Source organism: Mirounga leonina, unplaced genomic scaffold (assembly GCF_011800145.1).
Source record: "Mirounga leonina isolate KUSES-001 unplaced genomic scaffold, KU_Mleo_1.0 Mir_114, whole genome shotgun sequence".
Taxonomy (NCBI): Eukaryota; Metazoa; Chordata; class Mammalia; order Carnivora; family Phocidae; genus Mirounga; species Mirounga leonina.
This window is the reverse complement of record NW_023270265.1, coordinates 34,207,548-34,229,711: the sequence shown is the minus strand read 5'-3', so window position 1 is coordinate 34,229,711 and position 22,164 is coordinate 34,207,548. Positions and strand designations below refer to the sequence as shown.

The 22,164-nt window shown below is 48.7% G+C and overlaps 1 protein-coding gene across 3 annotated transcripts in view; it reads left to right on the top strand.

The window, feature by feature from the left end:
- Positions 1-22,164, top strand: part of XPNPEP1 (X-prolyl aminopeptidase 1) — a 50,915-nt gene that overhangs the window by 17,044 nt on the left and 11,707 nt on the right. For all 3 annotated transcript variants that reach the window (XM_035028697.1, XM_035028704.1, XM_035028713.1), the window contains 11 exons: positions 7,600-7,663; positions 8,894-8,998; positions 11,313-11,405; positions 11,729-11,872; positions 13,619-13,714; positions 15,875-15,956; positions 17,469-17,679; positions 19,261-19,350; positions 19,922-19,972; positions 21,327-21,385; positions 21,523-21,600. In XM_035028697.1, the coding sequence (XP_034884588.1) occupies positions 7,600-7,663; positions 8,894-8,998; positions 11,313-11,405; positions 11,729-11,872; positions 13,619-13,714; positions 15,875-15,956; positions 17,469-17,679; positions 19,261-19,350; positions 19,922-19,972; positions 21,327-21,385; positions 21,523-21,600 (1,073 nt within the window). The remainder of the gene's footprint in view (positions 1-7,599; positions 7,664-8,893; positions 8,999-11,312; positions 11,406-11,728; positions 11,873-13,618; positions 13,715-15,874; positions 15,957-17,468; positions 17,680-19,260; positions 19,351-19,921; positions 19,973-21,326; positions 21,386-21,522; positions 21,601-22,164) is intronic.

Here is a 22,164-nt window from a genome sequence, read left to right as displayed (position 1 = left end):
TCATATGCTTGTATGTCTCTTTTGGAGAAATGTCTATTCAAGTCCTTTGCCCTTTTGAGCAAGTTTCTTAACTGCAGGACTTCTCAGGGCCTTTAATGTGCACTGTGCAGCTCTAAGGAGAGGATGAAGTATTCAGCATTTTCTAGACTTAAATGACCATGGAATTCCCACAGTCCTCTCAGGGGTAGGCTCAGGGACTCAGTGTTCCATGGAATTCCTTGGTCCGTTGATCCACAGCGGTACTTTTCATGCTATGATGGGTCAGAACTTGATCCTCAAAGAGGTGAGAGGAATGGGAGATCCTTGTGAGGAGAGGAGAAGCCACCGAAGACTAGGGTTCTGCATGTAAAAGTGGGTGAAGGGGAGGCGAGAGAGTGCAAGATGTGAGTATTGGAGAAGTAGCAGATCCGGCTGGAGCGGGGTTTGGTGGCATGTGAGGAAGCTATGGTAGTGGGGTGCATTACTGTTAGATTGAATAAGCATGGGGAGGTGGGGGGAGGTGGGTGCGGTTTAGGGTGGGGGTTGATGACAATTCTTCCATTCACCTCTGTCCTCTAGGATAGACGAACAAGATTCACCACCTTCGTAGGAATGAAAGTTTCATCTTGGCTGAGGACTAGATGAATAAGTAGGCTGGCCAACACAGCCTGGGCCTGAGTCGTGAGGTCTAGGTAACAGGCACCCAGCATTTAAGAAGGGCAGACTCTAGTCTTGTCCCTGAGGAAATGCCCCCCTTCCCCCGACCCCCGCCGCCCTCCTGTCAGGGCCAGGCTTTAGCCTCTGGGCTTGGGCTTCATGTCATGTGGATTCTGTGCTGATGTACCAGTGGTGTTTTTAATTTTCTGCCTTTCAAGCATCAGGCAGTTGCCCTGGATTGATTTGATTGCAGCTGTTTTATCTCAGTATTGAGCAGGATGGTGATTCCTGTGGTGGGAGCCCCTTATATGGCAATTGGTATGGGGTCTTCTGTAAGTCCCTCAGTCTGGGTTCTCCAGAGAGACAGAACCCATAGGATATATAGAGATATCTATGTAGAGAGAGACTTATCCTGAGGGATGGGCTCCCACATTAGCTCCCCTGGTTCTCAGGCCTTTGAGTTTGAGCTAGAACTGCACCACCAGCGTTCCTGGCTCTCCAGCTTGCAGACAGCACGGATGGCGTGTGTCCCTGTCTGAGTTAAAGGCCCGAGAAGCAGGAACGGTGATCTCTGAGGACAGAAGACAGATGTCTCAGCTCAAACGAGAGAGCCAATTCGACTTCCCACCATACTTTTGTTCTGTTCAGACCTTCAGTGGATTGGATGCTGAACACATTGGTAGGGTAGTCTTCAGTCTGCTGATTCAGATGTGGTCTCTTCCATAAACCACCTCACAGACAGAGCCAGAAATAATGTTTTACCAGCTACCTCTCTGGGGGTGCCTTAACCCCCAAGGTGACGCAGAAAATTCACCGTCACAGTCCCCTAGCACTCTGTCGTGTGAAATCGGGTCTCTCCTCCGAGAGGGCCGCCCAGCCTGTTGTAGAGTCCCAGCCAAAGACTCCTTACAGTACTACTACATTTGTGAGCCTTCACCTCCAGGGGAGGCCTCGGTGTAGGAAAGGCTGGACTGTGAGTGTTATTTGAATTAGAAGTTGAAAGTTTCTGGTTAAGGGTGGGTTGGGATTTCAGTTTGTATTCTTCTGCCTGGAGTTAGGATACAATCTATATGTTTACTAGTAGGGGATGTCCTTGTAGCCAAGATAAGCCAAGTTTATTTTGATATTCTTGGTTCTGGGTGCTGTTCGTGAGCCATTTTTTTTATTTTTCCCGTCATTATAAAGCTGTTCCTAGTCTGAAACCCTGATTGGGCCTAATATGCCCAAAGCAGTTCCTTGTTAAACTGGGGAATGGCAGTGAGACTGGCCAAACCACAGGTGATATTCCAGGCTCTTCCCAGCTCTTCATCCCCTGCTAATGACCCCAGAATTTTAGAATTGGATGGCTTCTCCCTGGATGAGGAAACTGTGAGTCAGGAATTTAGGTTTTTATCAGATAGTAGGGACCCATTGAGGGCTTTTGAACAAGAGAGTGACATGATTAATCAAAGGAGTAGTGTTTAGTGTGGAATGGAGAAGGGACATACTGGGAACTGAGAAGCCATTGGGAGACCATTGCAGGATCCTGGTGTCAGGGTACGGAGGGCTTGGACTTGGTGCTTGGCCTTCGGAGTGGAGAAGAGGGGAAGGATTTGGAGGAGAAGCAGTAGAACATAGATTGAGTATGGACCTACAGGCAGATGGCAGAGGGGCTTGGCGAGGTTGGAACCTGGGAGGGTTTGTGGTGCCATCCAGACAAACAAATGAGAAGTCCTCAGTTCCTTGTTTCAGTTCCTTTGGCGAGGTGGGGCATAGTTGGGGTGACTGCTAATTGGGACTCTGGGGCCTTGCCAGGACCGTGAGGACAAGGAGCAAGGGTTGGCTTTGTGTGTGACCTGCCGCAGCAGCCTTCTCAGTAACAGAAGCTACTGTTCTCTGTGGCTCTTGTTCCTTATTGTTTCATTTCAGGCTAGATTCAGGGTTGATGGAATTTCTCCTAAGGGTGGGGGAAGGGAGGGTGTTGGAGAAGGAAGGGGAATCTTGAATTCTGTCCTTTGTGTACTTTCCAAAGCACAAATACACACACCCACACACTGTTCCGTGCTAGCGAGAAAATGCACCCCAAATGCATAATTACGCAAGGCCCGGGCACTCCGGTTGCTGTCCTCTGCAACTCTGAGGGTTCGTTCTTGGTAAACCCAGAACAAGGGTTGTGGTAACCATGAGTTTGGGCCCAGGGGCACTTTCACAGTGAGGAATTGTCCATTCTTTCTGGTAGTCTGGATGCTTCCATGTACCATCCAAGTCAAACACTGAGATTCGTCGTACCACTGGCTCCAAACCGGGAGAACCATTGGTTGGGCCCGAGCTGTACCAGCGCTGCCTTTTAGAAATCCCAGTTCTTTATCCTCCGCATCTTTAAGGCTTCATATTCTGCTCTTGGGCGCAATGCAATCAGGGGGTCATGTTCTGTCAGGGGGGACTCTGCCAACTTGAGTTTTTGGCTCTTTTTATGATTCCTCCTTCTGGAAGACTTGAATCAGATTTTCCTAACCTCTGTCCTACTCCCATTCTTCCTGGAGTTGGCTTCCTGTTTGGTATTTCTTAAACAGGCTCTCTCCTAGGGTGGAGTAATGATTTTTATCACAGTGATTTTTTTTTTTTTTTTTAAAGATTTTATTTATTTATTTGACAGAGAGAGACACAGCGAGAGAGGGAACACAAGCAGGGGGAGTGGGAGAGGGAGAAGCAGGCTTCCTGCAGAGCAGGGAGCCCGATGCGGGGCTCGATCCCAGGACTCCGGGACCATGACCTGAGCCGAAGGCAGTCGCTTAACCAACTGAGCCACCCAGGCGCCCCCACAGTGATTTTATCCACTGTATTAATTAGAGTATTGCTACTGTGATAACACCTCTCACGGTTTCAGTGGGCTGGTGCTTGTCTCTTGTTTATGTAGTGGTCTGGAGTGGGTGGTGGTGGGTGTCTTTCTTCTACTAGGAAGAGAGTGAATCAGAGATCCAGGCTCTTTCCATCCTCTGATGCCACTATTCCAGCTGGTGGCAGGAGGAGGAGTGTGGAGAGGCCACACTGCTTTTTAACTGTCCTGACCGGACATCACTTCGGTCCCACATTCCATTGCTGAGAACTAGTCATGTGATCCCACCTAGCTGCATGGGGACCTGAGAAATGAAGTCCTAGATGGGAATGTAGTTGTTGGCAATAGTAGGAGTTCTGTCTTCATCACCTAAGGTAGGGCATGGATAAATGCCCGTGTGGGTGGTCCTGAAAAATTCTGACACGTGGGAGTTCTCTGAGTGGAGGGGGAGAGCTTTGTGGAAGAGGGCATGTTTGAGCTGGAGTTTGAGAGGTGGCTAAAGCTTTTTTTTTCTTATTTATAGATGTGCTTTATTTGGCTGTGTATTATTTACATTGTTTGTATCTGATGCCACCACTTAAAAGTTAGGTGATCTGGGGCGCCTGGGTGGCTCAGTTGGTTGGGCGACTGCCTTCGGCTCAGGTCATGATCCTGGAGTCCCGGGATCGAGTCCCGCATCGGGCTCCCTGCTCGGCAGGGAGTCTGCTTCTCCCTCTGACCCTCCTCCCTCTCATGCTCTCTGTCTCTCATTCTCTCTCTCGCAAATAAATAAAATCTTAAAAAAAAAAAAAAGTTAGGTGATCTCTCATGAACACACATAAAGTTAGCTTCTGAAATACTAAGGGGTGGCAACGCGTGGCCTGCATTCCAGCATGAAAGGAATCCGAGCTGAGAAGAGCTGCTCTCTGGAAAAGTCTCTTCCTTATCCTGCTTCGCTGGTTTCGTTTGCTTGCTTGCACCCCAGGACTTTTGGATTTGAAACTACAGTTACAATCCCTTCTGGTCTGAGTAATATATTATTTCCTACTGCTGCTGTGACAAAGTACCACGAACTTAGTGGCTTACAATCACACAAATCTATTATCTTACAGTTCCGGAGCTCTGGAGTCTACAGTGGGTCCGTAGGGCTCTGTTTTCTTCTTGAGGCTCCAGGGTCAATCTATTTCATTTCCTTGCCTTTTCCAGTTTCTAGAGGCCACCTGCATTCCTTGGGTTGTAGCCCTTCCTCCGTCTTCAAAGAGATGGCTAAGGTTTTAACCAGATAGAGGGAAAAAGGTTCATCTTTCCTTTTTTTTTTTTTTAAAGATTTTATTTATTTATTTGACAGAGAGAGACACAGCGAGAGAGGGAACACAAGCAGGGGGAGTGGGAGAGGGAGAAGCAGGCTTTCTGAGGAGCAGGGAGCCCGATGTGGGGCTCAATCCCAGGACCCTGGGATTATGACCTGAGCCGAAGGCAGACACTTAAAAGACTGAGCCACCCAGGAGCCCCAGGTTCATCTTTCCTTTCGCTTGTTCATTTATTCAGCAGATACTGGTTGAGGACCAATATGTGTTACCTATGCTGTGATGAGAAGGAGCTAGCCAAGCCACGATCAGAGAGAGCCTCTGATAGGCACAAGAAAGAGCATGTGCAAAGGCCCTGAGGCAGGAACGAGCTTGGGAAGTACAAAGAGCAAAAAGCAGGTGGTGTGGCTTTAATGTCTTGAGTGGCTGGGAGAGTGGAGGAGAGCTCTGAGAGAACAGCAGGGCCTGGTCAGGCAGTGCCTTGGGGACTGGGCTGGGGTTTGGATTTTACCCTAAGTATGATGGGGAGCTATTGGCGGGTTTTGAGCAGGATGCTAACATGGCCTATATAGACATTTGGGAAAGCTCACTCTGAGTGTGTGTGAAGAATGGATTGTTGGGTCCCTGGTCCAGGGGGAGATGATGGAGGCCTGGACTGAGTGCTGGTCTTAGAGATGGAGAGAAATGGTGGTTTTGGAGAAAAAGCCAATAGCTCTGCTTCCTTGTTTCTTTTTCCCGGCATGCTAAGGATTTGGCTTATTTTAGACCTTTTTCTGTTGTCTGGGGAGAATGTTCTTGGGTTTTGCCAGCTTCACAACTGGGGGAAGAGTGGGAGGCCCAGGCCCAGTTCTTGTCTGGACTCTGCCTAGCCCGTTTGTGTGGAGGTGACAGCTTCGGTCAGTGACGGCTTCCTGGCGTGTTGACTACTTAGGTCATGTCTAGACATTCTTGCCCAGACCTTGTCTTGATCCCAAACCAAACATGTTCACCTGCTGTTAATTCCACCTCCCTTTGGAGAAACCTGCCTCCTGCCTTTGCTGATAGGCAGCTCCTTCGAGAGGCCCTGTCCCTGGAGGAGGCAGGAGAGCTGCGTCCCTGCGTGGAAGAGTCTCGCTGGGCCGAGATGAGTAGGACCTTCTCTGCCAGCCCTTTGCTGGCATCCTCACTGTATGTCATAGGTGGGTGAGTCCCAAGCAGGGGGACCTCCTCGTCCATCAGGAGTGTCCCCTGTGTCTTCCCCATTGTGTACCCTGAGTTATAGCACGAGAGTTATTTTTGTTGACCTCGTTTGCCCAGCCTCTTGGTGGCTTTTTCACGCACGATTCAGCAAGAAACTAATACTATCTGTTCCATTGCATACATGCCGCATTCTCGGTTTTCTGGTGAGTTGTTTCAAACACTCACTTAGTCTTCCTCACGACAATCCCGGGAGAAGGGTGGGAACTCTCCTCTGCCCTCCATTTTCTTTAGTCTCGCACCCAGTGATTACTGGGTTATAATCAAATGAGAATTCTGCAGCTCATCAGTGCTGCTGGCGGCCATTTCTTCTTGTTCTTACTGCTAAGATCAAGTGTTCCTCTGTGTTCTGGGGTAAAACATGTACCTGCTCTTGCTTGCAGCAGTCTGAGGAGAGCTGTTTTAGATGAGGAACCCAGCCAAGAGGTGCAGTGAGACTTACCGCAGACCACCTAGCGGGGCCTGCTGGAGGGCAAGGGTCCCCAAGAGCTCTTCCGGCATCTCGTGGGTAGCGGTCCTTTGGCTGCAGCTGCCTTGGTGAAAGGGGCAGGAGTGAGACGTGGGTGCCTTCTCGCCCCTCCTTCGTGGTGACCTAAAAGTGCCTTGGTCCGGCAGCACCCATTGTCCATCCTCAGCGTTCCTAACCCTGCCGGGTGCTTTAGCTCGGGAGAAAGCTGCCAGCACTGGAAGGGGCGCAACACACCACATCTGGGCCTGCTCCTGACCTGGGAGTGGGCACGTTGCCTAACGATTCTGGCCTCACCCCTCAGTGTTCTCATTTGCCGGTTGTCTCACCCTGGAGAGTCGTTACGAGGATGAGAGATAATGTGTCCTGTGGGAGCAGCGTGGCGGGGTGCTTCAGAGCCCAAGTTCAAAGCCCGCCGCTGCCACTGTGTGACTTTCGGGAAGTCACTTCACTCTCTGTGCTTCCTGGCTGTTGGCAGAAGTACCCATGGCCGTGTACCCTCTGCATGGGAGTGAGGACCGCCTGTGTTCTTCAGTCTCCCAGCCCCTTCCATTTAGAGGCGAGGGATGGCAAAGACCTGGTTTGGGTCATGACATTTGCTTTTGCTGAAGCCTCCTGGATCGGAGGAAGTGTTTCCATTTATTCCATAATAGGAAGGGACAGGGTCTGCATGGGAGCGATTGGTGATGCTACCTTGGAGGGGAACGCACACAGGAAGTTCGGAAGCAGGCTCATGCCCAAGGGGATCTCGGAGAATTATTGGCACCTAAAACAGAAATTCAGCCTTTCCTTTCAGAAAAATAACAGATGCCTAAATGTCAGTGGCAAAGGAAGGGGGAAGGCTGTTGGTTTGTTTTTTGAGTAAGATCTCAGTGAGGAAAGAGCAGTTTATTATGTTTTGTCTTGATTTGCTTTGTTCTCTAGAAGAAGAAAGAGAGGCTAGCGGGAATAGCTCTTTAGCCCTTACTTAATTAGGGTCTTCTGCAGTGTGTGCTAATTTTTTTTCATGTGCAGCTTGACTTTTAAGCTAGACTGTTCCTTGAAGGTGCCAAGGCTTCGCCAGCCTCTGTGTCCCTGCTGGGCCTCGCACACAACTGAGCACATGGAGAGCAGTCGGTACGTGACGGGTCCAGGTCCACTTCATCCTTTTTGTTTTCCAGAGCGAGTACATTGCTCCGTGTGACTGCCGGCGGGCCTTCGTCTCTGGATTTGATGGCTCTGCGGGTGAGTTGCTAAATTCTCTCTCTGTTCTTTCTGTACTTTTGTTTGCTTCCCCAAAATAACTGGGCCAAGTTTCAGGCTGTGAGAGAACCAAAAAGAAAATGTAAACCAGACACTCCCCCCTTGAGCCTCTGCAGAAAGGTGTGAACTCCCAGCATCCCGCAGCTCTCGAAGTTCACCTTTCAGTGGCCCTTTTCTCAGTGCTTTTGCTATTAAAGTTTTATTTATTTTTCTTACTGTTGGTTTTTTTTTTTTTTTTTTTTGCTAGTAACGTTTTAAAACATTTTTATTTAAAAATATTTGGAACTTTTGACTATAGCATACATACAGAAAGCTGCATCGATTAAACTGAAAATACCTGTGTAACTAGCAAGAAATGGGACACTAAGAGCACCCCAGGTCCCCTGCCTTAGCTTGCTGGTCCTATGTAATTCTCTAAGTGCTTGGCTTTGGGGCTCAGTAATTTCACTTTCAGTTTAAATAACAAAGGTTAACGTCGAGCTACATTGGTGCCCTGCCCTAACTCGTCCAAAACTGTTGTGCTCTTGAGGTTTAGGGTGATTTCCTCCGCCCCTTAGACTCCCATCTGTTGAGCTAGCTAGACTCGGCAAGAACTGCTTCCTTTCCTATACATGCTTGTGTTGGTTGGCACCTCAGGATTGCTTTTGGCTGGCACCTCTGCTGAAAGCCCGGGGTTCTGTCAGGCCTGTAGGAACTGGGCAGGTAGGGGTGGGAGGTGTCAGCTCCCTGCTGGTGACCAGTGAGTCCCTGTGAGTACTTAAGAGTCCACTTGGTTTCTCTCAGAAAGGTGAAGCAGTTCCCTTGGGGTATTCGGTGGAGCAGAAGGCTGTGATCACTGTGCGGGAATCATTTTCACCGCTGTCTTGTTGAGTATGAGGCTGTTTGGAGCATAGGTGGACAGTCCCCTGTTCTGCTGGCCTTGACTCGTGCTCTGCAAATGGGGTTCTGGGCCGGGACCGGGCAGCCAGGGCTGCCTGCAGCCTGCGTCCTTCAGAGCTTGACCCACAGCTGGTTCTCAGTGGCATCGTCTTCCCTTGCCTAGAGTTTTTCCTGGAGTCGAAGGCCCATCTGTCCCACTAGAGTGAGTGCTGGTGGGAGGCTGGGCCACACAGGAGCTGGTGCTTCTCACGTGCTTGCTGGCCTGTTGCCGTTGTGTGCAGCTTGCGTGTGGTCGTCAGAAGCCTTTCGCTTTCTTTGGCTCCCCTGCTCCAGGCACGGCCATCATCACAGAAGAGCATGCGGCCATGTGGACTGACGGACGCTACTTTCTCCAGGCGGCCAAGCAGATGGACAGCAACTGGACGCTCATGAAGATGGGTGTGTAGAGGCCTATGGCCAGCCCAACCTGAGTTGGCCAGCTTTGGGAAGGGACCCTCGAGGGCCTCAGGGTTTCTGGATCTTAACCTTTTGATGAGGTCAAGGACCCTTTTGAGAATTGAGGGTGGGTTAGTCTGCTCGGGCTGCCATAGCAAAATACCATAGACTAGGTGACCTAAACGACAGAAATTTTTTTCTCAGTTCTCAAGGCCGGAAGTCGGAGATCAGGGTGCCAGCCTGGTCAGGTTCTGGAGACAGCCTGCCTCCTGATTGACAGACAGCCGCCTTCTCACCTGGCAGAGAGAGAGCTCTCTCTTCTTCTACTTAAAGGGCCACCAGTTCTGTCAGATGAGAACGCCACCCTTATGCCTGCAATATACGAATTCTGGGGGGACACGATCCAGTTCATGGCCCAAGAAAGCCCTCTTTCTCTCACATATACATGCAGACACACACACAGAGGCAGACATTTGTTACAAATGGACAGGCTGGCGGACTTTAAACTTTTTGATTGCATGCCTCTGTTAATGGTTCGTGCACCCTCAACATACATGTGTACTTGTTTATAGGGTTATACACACGTCCTGGTGTCCATCTGCATTTCACATGTGAGCAAAGCTTAATTTCTTTATTTTTTAGAAAAAAAATACAAATACACATCTTAATACTTTCTGTTTGCACCCCAGTGGATCATTCAGTGTACCCCTGGGGGGTGGGTATCTCTCTTTAGGGCCCACATCTCCAGCTGTCAGCACTCTGGGGGTGAGAGTGTCAGAGAAGCGAATTCTGTCTGCCTGTTCCTTACATGGCGGCCCCGGGGGACGAGTCCTCCTTCCTTCCAAGTCCCTCTCTACTTTGCCATGTCTTCCCTAAACCCCCCTTTCCTCAGGCATCTCTCCTGTGTAGGGAAGTTCTGGTGGGTTTGGTTGGGGAGTGATTCATCCCTGGGGTTTTGCCAGATATCTGTCTGCTAGGAAATAGCATGACTTCATCCTATAAAAGTCATACTAGGGGCATTAAAAGAAACTTCATTAGTAAGTGGCTTTTTAGCGGTTTGGAAAAAAATAGCAAAGAATCAAATAGCAAAATAACAGGTCAGTGCCAGTTTTTAGGCAGTTTTTTGGAATTGAGATTCATGAGCTCATTTCTTTATAAACCTTTGAACTTCCCCTCTGTGGTTATGTGGTTATCAGCAGTCAGTAGGGAAAACAGTAAAGATAAGTACTGTTTTAGAATATACGAACTTTCACTCTAAATATAGATCTGTTTCACCAAAATGATAACTTTTTAGTAAAATCTGATCAGTTAAGAAGCATACATCCAAACGTAGAAGGTATTGGCTTAGATTAAAGAAAAACTGGAATATCAAAAATAATTTCAGTTCCTCTGTTGAAGCTTATTTGGTGTCCCAGGACTAGCCTCTTGGAAATGGGAAGGGCTGTTTGTTCTTGGGAATTGGGAAGGCAGGGAGCCATCGTAGAGACGATGGTGACGGGACCTGTGCGGCCCTCTTGTAATCTTTCGAAAGATTTCTTTGCTTCTGAGACTTGTGTTCAGCCATCCAGTCAGGCCTGGTTCAGGGGCGGGTGCCTCCTGTCTGCCACCCACCCTGCCTTCCAGGGAGGGGAGAGCACCGTGGCCCATGTTTCCCTTAACCTGGTGTGGGGTGTGAGCGAGGTCCCCAGCTCCCAGCCTTCACCGGTCGCCACCCAAGTGCTCATCAAGTGCCCAGTAGTGGTAAAATGACCAAAGGCTGAGAGAATGTTCTTTGCAACGACACATGTCATTGTTGCAGTGATTCTCAGGATGCCATTTTTACCAGGAGTCGAATGAAAATCTTGCCTTTTCTTTCTTTCTTTCTTTCCCTTTTTTTGGTCTTCTTACCCCTATGCTTTTTTTTTTTTTTTAAGATTTATTTATTTATTTTAGAGAGAGACGGGAGAGCACAAGTGGGAGGGGCAGAGGGAGAGGGAGAGAGAATCTCAAGCAGACTCCATGCTAAACACAGGGCCCGACTCGGGGCTCGATCCCACAAACCTGAGATCATGACCTGAGCCAAAACCAAGAGTTGGATGCTTAACCAGCTGTGCCACCCAGGTGCCCCATCATACGCTTTTAAATATACCATCTTACTCTCCTTGCATGCTTCCAGGATTAAGGAAGGTTCAGATTTTTCAAGTGCTGCCAACCCACCTTACAGAAGGTGCTTCATAAGGACCCTGTTATCATGTTGTTGGTGGATTGCATCCTTCTGGGTAGAACTATGACCTTGGGTCCATTGGGAATTGTTTCTTCTATGTTCTTCCCTCTGTAGGTCTGAAGGACACACCAACTCAGGAAGACTGGCTGGTGAGTGTACTTCCTGAAGGATCCAGGGTTGGTGTGGACCCACTGATCATTCCTACAGGTGAGTGAGCTGGAGTCCTTCCAGTGTGGGTGAGGAAGTGGCTTCTAGATGGTTCTCCATACTCTTTGTTTGCTTGTGGGACTTGGATCATTCGGGGGCTCAGCATGACTTGATGTCATGATAAAGGTCAAGGTGAAGAAAAGAGTTCTGGCAGAGAGGCAGGGGAAGGCTATGGGTGGTGAAGATAACCTTTTTATAGTTGCTCACCCTGCAAACCCAGCACTGGGCCACGGGAGGATCGCTTTTCAGAAGGCACTGCTGCCTGCCTCAGCTGAAATGGCGTGCGGTTCATGCATGGCTGGGCCACGTGTATTTCTCCCCAGACTACTGGAAGAAGATGGCCAAGGTTCTGAGAAATTCAGGCCACCACCTCATTCCTGTCAAGGAGAACCTCGTGGACAAAATCTGGACAGACCGCCCCGAGCGCCCATGCAAGCCCCTCCTCACACTGGGTCTGGACTACACAGGTCAGAACCCTCCTGCGTCCATCGGGGGCTCCCGGCCACCGTCCCCTCCACCTGTCACCGTTCTCCCCATCCCAGTCCTCTGCATCAGAGTTGAGCTTGAGCTGATGGCAGGATTTGGCCCCACCCTGGCACAGTGCGGCATTTGATGAAAGCAGGAGCTTTATTTGTTTCCACAGGAGCCACCCACTTGCCACTTATTTTACATAATTTATTCTTGCCACGCTCTTCTGGGCAGACCTTTGGCTGCTGCTAAGATGGCTTTTTTACCACACTGCCTCTCTAACATGTCTGATACTGGAAATGGCCGGGGCAGGGGTGGGTGCGGGTTTCTAGGTTCCATTTCCTTTCCTTCTGCCCACATTTGTAGATCTACCTTCCTAGGACCCCCCCCACCTTGCATCTAGTACCTTCTGCTTTAGAGGCTTTGGGTGTGGGTGGGTTTCTTTGGCCTGTCTGATAGTGGTTGGTGAAGAGCGAGCGCTGTGAACTGTTCGTGGGAGCTGAAAGTGTGGATTTATGGAACAGCGAGGGATGCAGAGAGAGGCCAGGGATGTGGGGCTGTAGGGGAGGGAGCCGTGCAGTAGAAACAGAAGAGGAGAGGTGGATGGGGGATGTCTGGAATGCAGGCAGATTGCCCAGAGGGGTCCTGGGAAGAAAGCATTACAGCCCAGACTCTTGGCCAAGTTTTAAACAGCATTCCGGAGCTGATCTTCAAAGCGGTGTTGGTTGTGGGGGCAGCCCCCAGCTTGCTTTCCCTGTGACGGACGCCCTCACCGGAGGGTAGTGCACACTGAGGGGGATAGGTCCAGTGAGTGGCCCAGGGTCAGCTAAACATTTTCCGTGAGAGTGTTTTGAATTTTTTTAAACTGAATCAGAGGCTTGGACCTATTACTTGTAGGAGAGGGGAGAGCAAATGTTGGGGGTAAGACATTTGTTCAGCAAACGTGAGTGCCTATTACGTGCAGGACACTGTGCCAGGTGTGGGTGAATATGGCAGATGGTTACCCTGTTCCCAGGGGTTGTAACCTGAGTTTAAGTGCTGTTTCATGGGGGTGGTGGTGGTGGTCATGGTGGTGATAGGGTGAGCTTCTCTAGGGCCACAGTTTCATCTGGAGAGCCATAGGGAGACCCTGGCTGTGACAGGGCAAGTGTGATTTGGAAGCATGAGTCACAGTGAGTCAGATGGCAGGGAGTTCCTAGGTCTTGGCACCAAGACGCGAGTCTCTGGGCTCCAAGAATGTGAAGTGGTGGGTGGTATTCCCTTGGCCTCCAAGACTGGCTGAGTTTTCTCTGCCAGGCAGTATGTTCTCATAGCTCCCTGTGCTTCTGCAGCTGCGTCAGTCTTTACACAGAAGTATAGCTATTGCTGGATTAATTGTCTGTCTTACAGTCTAGAAGATTCTAGATAGATTGTAAGCCCCATGAGGGCAGGGGCTGGGCATCGCTCAGAGCTGGAACTACAGTGACCAGCACAGCGCCTGGCAGATATCTATGCCTGGGAAGTCTAGATACTTCATACACACTTGTTGGATGAACAGATGCATTAATTTTGTGGGTGAGGCAGTCAGGGCTCCAGAAAGTCAACAGGCTTGGACAGAGGCTTGAATCAGGCCTCCTGTTTGCTCAAGTGATATACTCTCTCTAGGATGTGGTGCTGGTTAGCAGTGTTCGAGATGGGTTCTTCCACTTGGCTCCCGTGGGTCCCTGGAGCGAGAGTTGCAATGCAAGCACATTTGTTTCTTGCAGGCATCTCCTGGAAGGACAAGGTTGCAGACCTTCGGTTGAAAATGGCTGAGAGGAACGTCGTGTGGTTTGTGGTCACTGCCCTGGATGAGATTGCATGTAAGAGCTCTGGCTTTAGTGTTTGGGCATGTTACCCAGTCTCTCCCTGGGTTCTCTGGGAATCTGTGTGTTCAGGCCAATCAGCTTTCTGAGTGGCCAGGAAATAAGCAAAAGACTGTGTCACCAAATGGGTATATGATACACCAGATAGGACGGAGAAAGAATTATAGAGAAAGCGGAGAGGAATGTGGCTTTTCCCAGAGTAGTATTACAGCTAGGGGCTGACGTTAAATCAGTGGTGATGCCCACCCCTGGCCAGTCTCTTCAGCACTGTGACACCGCTGAGGAAGGACATTTCTTCCTAACATTTTGAGTCTATCGACATTCATGTGTGTCTCTATTTGTAGAAGTGGCATCATAGAAGATTATTTTTTTCTCTACACTTTTCCTCTAGTTCCCTAAGTTCTTTACAGTGAGAATGTTCTAGAAATACTTCTACCTCAGAAAACTCAGGAACTAAAAATTCTTCACCAACCTTTTGGATACAGTAGCAGTTTGTGAATCTTTATGTAACCCTTATGTAATTGTTTAGTACCTTGTCATCCTCCAGAACCTGAAGGAATCTGGTTGAACCTTCCTGTCCTGTCTTCTGTTTTCTGACTGGATTTGACCCAGGGTTAACTGAGAATGGGCACTACCTTATCTTTTTATTTTCTCACTAGAGAAAGAGACCCTACTACACAGTGTCCTATCTTTCCAATCCCCAGCCCCAAAACTGTCAGATATTAGTGATGCTTGACAGGTATGTCATGTATCAGTGATTGATATCCTTAATTAATTAACAACCTTGACATTAGAGAAAATAGCATATATAAAGTTAATTTCTCCCTTTGATTTTAAGAAAACGCATTCCTGTTGTGGAAAACCTGGAAAATGTAGAGGAAGTAAAAAGAAGAAAAAAAAAATCACCTATAATTTTGTTACCAGAGATAGTCACTGTTAATATTCTGTGCGTATATAAATCTTATACCTTGATTTTTCCAATGTATCAGTATACTCTAAGCATATATAATCATAATTTAAGTTAATATAAATATCCCACCATCTGGTTATACCATAATTTATTTAACCATTACCCTAAGGATGACCATTGAGTTATTTCTGATTTTCCCATGATCTTATTATGATGCTACCAGCAAAATCTGTGTCTTGGTTTCCGATGATTTTCTTCTGTTTGTGGCTGGCTTTTCGGGGTGGTATTACGGTGTTAGAGGGTGTCTGCGTGGTAGTGCTTTGGACGCATCTTGCCATTTACCCCCCAGAAATGTTTACGGTGGATATGAATATGCCTGTCCTGCCACACCTTCCCAGTCCCGGGTACTGTCGTTTTTAAAAAGTGTTAGTCTGATAGGTAAAAGAAGTTGCATTGCTTTACTGTGAGAAGCCATTATTCTAAAATGGAAGCAATACTTTTCTCACCGGGGTCTTTTCTATACTGTGTTCTTCAGGAGAGCAAGCATCAGGCTGTGCTTTCTGCTGACCCCCGTAGTTTCTTAAACATGCAGTGACCTCCCTAAACCCCCCTTGACACTGGCTGTAGGCGGGTCCCCCACCCTGGTTCGGTACCACAGCCTGCCCTTGGGTGGGCTCGGATTTGGGTTTCATTCATGGGCCTAAGCCCTGCTGACTCACTGCTTTTGTTCCTGTGTTGGAAGCTCCGCCTCCATGGGGCTCCTTGACTCTTAGCCAGAGGGCCTTATTTGGGTTCCCTCCTCGTGGGTGGGTCTCAGTTTTTCTGCCCTAGTCGTTTGCTTCAGAAGGGAGAGGGCGCTTGGCTCTTTTCCCTTCACTTGGGAGTGCCAGAGGTTTTCCCCAGGGCAAGGCCAGGCCTGGCAGGTCACCACCGGGCGGACCGTTTCAACTCTTTGTTTGGAGGGTAATTCTCAAGTTTTTGCCTAACCTCCACTCTGTTCCCGGGACAGTGATGTGGCAGCTTGAGAAACAGTTCTGGTGCCACCATTTGGTGGACATGAGCAACTGCAGCTCCGTGGGGGAACCAGGAAGTCAGGTTTCCTGCTTTTCTGAGAGATGCTGCCGAATCCTTCCATGGAAGCCTTCCACGGATGCCAGAGTGCTTCCCTCCCGCTCTAATCTATCTGTTAAAATCTCAAGTCAGGCAGGTGACAGGGTCTTTTTTTTTTTTTTTTTTTTTTTTTTAAGGGCTGTTCAATCTCCGAGGGTCAGATGTGGAGCACAATCCGGTGTTTTTCTCCTATGCAATCATAGGATTGGAGACGATCATGTGAGTGTTTGCCCCACACCGGAAAGTCCTTCCTTCCTCGAAGCTCCTCAGATGGCCTGTCTCCCCTTCCTTGCTGGTCAACCCCATCACTGCCTGAGGTCCTGCTGGTGTTCTGCTTTTCTTCTGCCTTTCCCCTTTGCTGCTTCTCTCTTCCTTTCCCTCTGGTCTTCCTAAACACTAGGTATTTTTTACATCCTGCCTCTCTCTTAATTCCCAAACGACTTGAAATCTATGGAAGTATCTCTAGTACTAGGAGATTAAAAAAAATAAGTAGGCAGGGAGAGCAGAACAAAACCGGAATGAGGTTAGTTCACAAAATTTCTGCTGCAAGGTCTTGGTCAGACCACATGTTTGATTTTGTTTTGTAGCAGCCCGTGCAAAGGGATATACAGGCTCCATTATTCAGTCCTGGGGCCACAATTCAAATAAACCCAGGCATTTCGAAGGTCAGAAATGACACAGGAAAACCCCCTCAGTTGTGCTTTGTCGAACTGTCTATCTGTTAAAGAATTGCTGTGGCCTTCCTGTGGTTGCTCTTTGATTTGGATGGCTCTCTTTATTCTGATAATGTTTATTAAGTTGCTAGGGTCTCTATTGGGTGCCAGGACGAATGAGGCAGGCAGGGTCCTGGGCTAGAGTTGGGGAGATGAGTGTCTCTTCAGGGGATTCAGGCATGTAAGTGGGCACTGACTTGACAGTGGGATGGGTACGGGTATTATCGGAGGGGCCTAGCCCACACTGGCGGGGGGTGTTCCGAAGAGACTGACAAGTTACATTGAAGCAGAGATCAAGGGCACATGTGGGTTGGCTGGGTGAATGGGGGAGCAAAGGGAATGGTGATCTGAGCAGAGGGAACAGCATTGGCGGTGGCTCTGGGCAGGAGAGAGCACAGTGCCTGCAGAGGACCTGGAGTGGTTCAGTGCAGTTGGAATGTGGAGTGTGAGGCCGGAGGGTGAGCAGGGGCCACGTAAAGGAAGGCCTGTGAGCCAAGTCTGGGAGCTCGGACCTTTATTCTGAGGACACAGGGGAGCTGTTGAATGGATTTTTCACAAGGAACCACAGGATCAGGTTGGCAAGTCATAAAGAATACTGTGGCTGTGCAAATGGGATGGCTGGGGGCAGGACTGGGTGCAGGGAGACCAGCTAGGAGACCGTGGCACTAATCCGGCAGAGAGTCGGTGCAGCCTGACTGGGGAGGGCTGGAGGCAAAGCTGGACAGCTTTGATGGGGGTTTAGACTGTAGGTCCAGAGATCTTAGTAGAGGGAAGGAAGGACATCAGGGACAGTGCCCAGGTCCTGGCTGGGGGAATGAGGTGGACGGTGATAACATATACAGGGATAGGGACACAACTTGGAGAGCAGGATTTGGGAAAGGCATGGGGAGGAAGGAGAAGCTGCTTGGTTTTGATGGCTAGAAGATGGAGCCGGTTGTGTATCTGTGGGTCCGTGTTCCCCCAGCTCTCGCTCATACGCTCTCCTTTCTCTGTCACCTTACCTCTTGCCCCTCTGCAGGCTCTTCATTGATGGTGACCGCATAGATGCCCCCAGTGTGAAGGAGCACCTGCTTTTTGACTTGGGCCTGGAAGCAGAATACAGGATCCAGGTGCTTCCCTACAGATCCATCCTGAGCGAGCTCAAGGCTCTTTGTGCCAATCTGTCTCCAAGGGAGAAGGTGTGGGTCAGCGACAAAGCCAGCTATGCTGTGAGCGAGGCCATCCCCAAGGTTGGTAGCCCTGCTGAGGCCCATGCCCATTCAAAGCCTTTCACATTCCAAGTGCCAGCCCCTTCCCAGTTCCAGCATCCTGCAGCTTTGTCTTTGAAACAGAGGCTGTTCTGGAAGATCTCTGGGACTAGCTGTCAGATCAGAGATGCCCCCTCCCTAGAAGACCCCTTTGGGCTGGAACCATATTCAGAGTCTAAGGGCCCTTAGAACTTATGGAGTCCCTCTGTGTTTTCCAGAGTGTGGCATGAGAGATGACTTTAGGTGGTATACATTCAAACTTAGGTTTATTTAAATGTTTTCTTTTTTAAAAGCAATTTAGTCTATACTAGAAAACACATTTCTAGCATTTGAGACCATGAGGTTATAAAAATTATTTCTTGAGACAGGGTTTAACAGACTAAGTTGATCTAAAGATGGTCTGAAGAAAAGTATGAAGTAAATAGAGGTCGAGAGGGTAGGCAGCCAGGGTATGAGCTGCACAGGTGGTAGGAGAGTGCCTGAAGTTTGGGAAACACTTCGCGTGCCCCCTCCCCACCACATTTTACAGCTGAGGAGACTGGAGGCCCAGAGGGGCTTGGGAAGTTGGGGACTTGTCGGGGGTCAACTTGGGAAGTTGGGGACTTGACAGTGATAGCCTTGCCCTTTCCTGAGCCCCTCCTGGGTGGTGCTAAGCAGTGGACACCTGTCTCCTCATTTTAACTAGGGCTCAGGGCAGGACTGGAATCCAAGCCACCTTGGATGTAGCCTTTTCGACTGTCCTGCCCTGGGCCTCTGGCTGCCAAGGGGATATCCAAGCCCAGGGGTATCCTCTCTTCTCCGTCCTGGGAAGAGCCTAGGCCTGGCCCACTGGCCCTTCCACTCTCATGCTGCGTGACCCTCAGTTACTCAGAGATTTGCTTCCTTGACCTGAGTTAGGGGATCATGCCTGCCTTTTCAGTTTCGTGAGGGATATGCATGTGAGAGCGAGGGAATAGGAGAGTGGAGAGAATGAGCACCTTTCAACAAGCTCTGTGCAAGTGCAGGGTCATCCTGAATCCCCCTCTCGTAATGCAGGGTGGGGTTCTAACTTGTTCTTAAATTGGGAAGGGTCTTCCTTAGCCCTTTATGATCAGACCATGAAGAGTATGTGATGTGTGATTCCTGAGCAAGATGGAGGAAGGAGTGGGAGCCCTTCCCTCATCAGTCATGTGTGTCCCCAGACTATGGGGAAAAGCCTCCTTTGTGCGGCAAGGAAGGGGTTATTTCGGTCAAGCTTTGATCGTTAGTGAACTCTGACCATGACCATGGAGGCTTGAAAAGCAGTATCTTCCTGACGGCTGGTGGCCAGCAGGGTCAAAGAGCTGAGGACGTGGGGGAGAGAAGAGAAATACCTTGTCTGATGTACTTTATCTTTTTGGAAGAGCCCAAGCCCCTTTCGTCATGCTCAGAGTCATCAACCAAAGGGCACAGCTGGGGGTTCCTGAGAGGGAGCTCTTCAGATGATTTGTCTTAAGTGTGATGTGCCCGGTGAAGAGGTGATTGCCTTGGTCTTGGGTGTGTGGAGCCAGGCTCGATTTCCCATACTACCCCTTTTGCCCCTAGGATCATCGATGCTGTATGCCTTACACCCCCATCTGCATCGCCAAAGCTGTGAAGAATTCTGCCGAATCAGAAGGCATGAGGCGAGCTCACGTGAGTAAAGCAGCCTGTGCAGAGGAGGGGTGTATGGTGGTCGGAAGGCCCAGTCCCTCACGTGCTGGGTGGCTTTGAGCCTGGCACAAGATGGGAAATTCTTTGAGCCTTTCAGCGTTAATGAGAGCATGAAATAGAATACTCAATAGGCTAGGTCTTTACAAAGTATAGCATACCCCCCCAAAAAAGGTGATGATGATGATGCCCAGAGTATGTTTCAAGGCCAGCAGTGGGTCTGGAAAGATGCAAGGCCCACAGATGGCTTTTGCCAGTGGCTTGCCTTTCCTGCTTCTGGAGGGCGGGAGTGAACCTGCTGAGGGATTTGCCCCTGCTCTCCGGTAGGCCCTTTCCTGGTTATGCCTGAGCTACTGAATAGCCGAGGAGCCCTGTCCCTGCTGGTGGGAATTGCTGCAGACGTGTTACAGGGCGTGCCTGCATGGGAAGCCCTTATTGCTGGTGGTTGTGCCCCGCGGCTCCAGCCTTCCCAGTCCCATGTTGGGGCTGGGCTCTGAATTTGCCCAGCTGATTTTCAGTAATAACTTTTTAAAAAATGTCTCCGTTGTTTGCACAGATTAAAGATGCTGTTGCCCTCTGTGAACTCTTTAACTGGCTGGAGAAAGAGGTTGGTTCTTAGTCTTTGTTTAACACTTGGATTTCTGTTATCAGAGACTGTCAACATGTGATTCTAACCGTGGCCCCCTCCGTGCTCTGGAGACCATGAGGTCCAAGGTCTTGATCTAATTTTAGGACTCTTCTCTTGGTAGTTCTTTCTGGAAATTTGGTGTGTATTTAGAAATTTTTTTAATTGTAGAAAATAGTAACACAGATGAAGGAAGAATTTCCTTAACTGAGAGGATCCTTTTTGGGTCAAGGCATTGTCTTATTAAACTAAGTGGAATTTCATTATAAGGAAAAGTGGTTCACAATAATATTATCGGCAAGCTGACTGTATTAAGAGAAAAAGATCTTTGTGTACATTTTGGACTTCAGTTTAAGATGTAAAACTTTTGATAGTAAATTGATTCTTGGCCATTAGTTTCTTGCCTTTTCATTCCTTACAGTTGACAGCAGGGGATTTCTTTGTGCTGTTATTAAACAATCTCATGTTCCCTTTAAATATTATATAAACAACTCTTTAAAAGTAGCTTAAAGTGGAAAAAGAATATCACGCTTACTCCCACCTATGTAATTAGTTTATTCCCTCTGGCTGTTGTTCTTCTGTGTAAATCATTTTTACGTGTCTCTCAGTGTATAGGTATGGTTTTGTATTTTATTTTATTCACTTAGTACCATAGTGTGAGCCTTCTCCATGTGCTTTGAGGCCTTTAAAAAAGAATCCAAATTGTGAAAGCGTTGTGTGGTGACAGATGGTAGCTACACTTCTGGTGAGCACAGCGTAACACAGAGATGCTGAATCACTGTTTCGTACACCTGTAACTAACATAGCATCGTGTGTCAGCTCTACTTGCATTAAAAAAAAAAAATTAAAAAAAGGGATCCAAGTAGAGAGATTGAGTTTGGTGCTTAGACCAATTTGCCATTCCTCCTATTTTCAAGTGTTTAGATCATTTTTAATTTTTTTTTTTGCTGTTATCAGTCAACCTGTAATAATATCTTTGCATTGGTCTTTTTTATTTATTCAGGATGACTTTCTTAGGATGATATCCTAGCAGGAGATGCTTTTGAGTTTTTAAACTTAGCTGGATTAAGTTTGGGGGAGGCTTTAGGATATAACACTGAGACAAATAGCTGAGTGGAAAATTGAAAGGATAGAAATCCTTCTACTTTAGATAGCTTTGATGAGAGTCTTTGGAAATTCCCTCCTGGTTAAAGATGAGACATTGGCTGTGTCCTGGAGGTGGGACAGTTGGGACATGGGAAGTGAGGAAAAAATAAGCTTTTACTGCATCCCCTTTAACTTGTATGAAGCACATGAATTTATCACCCCACATGATTTATAAGCAACTCCCTTGTAGGTGCCCAAAGGTGGCGTGTCAGAGATCTCAGCTGCTGACAAAGCCGAGGAATTTCGCAGGTGAGGATCCATGTGTGTGTGGGGGGCCTGAACCTTGTGGGCATTTCTTTGGCGACTTAAATGAGGCTGAGAGGGCCCCTGTTCTTGGCACAATAAAATCCTTCACGCTGCTCTGCTCCTGTGTCTTTCTGTTCTAGGCAGCAGGCTGACTTTGTGGACCTGAGCTTCCCAACGATCTCTAGTACGGGACCCAATGGCGCCATCATTCACTACGCGTAAGGCATGCGGAGGAGCTTGCTGCCTGGCTTTGCTGCTGCTTCTGCAGGAGCCTGGGGCGGGGGGTGGTGGCGGGGGAGACGACACTAGTTTACCAGGGGCCCCAGTGCCCACCTCCCTGTGTCTGTTGAGACTGTTCTTAGATGGGAAACGAGGACTTGCTTTCTCTCGTTTCCTCTAAATCTCCAAGTCTCTGCCTTTTGGGAGCCTCCTCTTAGGCTCAGGTGTATGGTGTTGACCTTCTCCATGAGGTAGTCAAACGGATTGTCCCCCCCCTTTCCTTTCCGAGGCAACAGGAGGTGTATTCATAGCTCTTGATCATGGTGATCAGAATATTTTAGTGTTTGTCTTTCCTGATAATGGCAGCCTTCTTTTTTTTTTTTTTTTTTAAAGATTTTATTTATTTATTTGACAGAGAGAGACACAGCGAGAGAGGGAACACAAGCAGGGGGAGTGGGAGAAGAAGAAGCAGGCCTCCCGCAGAGCAGGGAGCCCGATGCGGGGCTCGATCCCAGGGGACTCTGGGATCATGACCTGAGCCGAAGGCAGACGCTTAACGACTG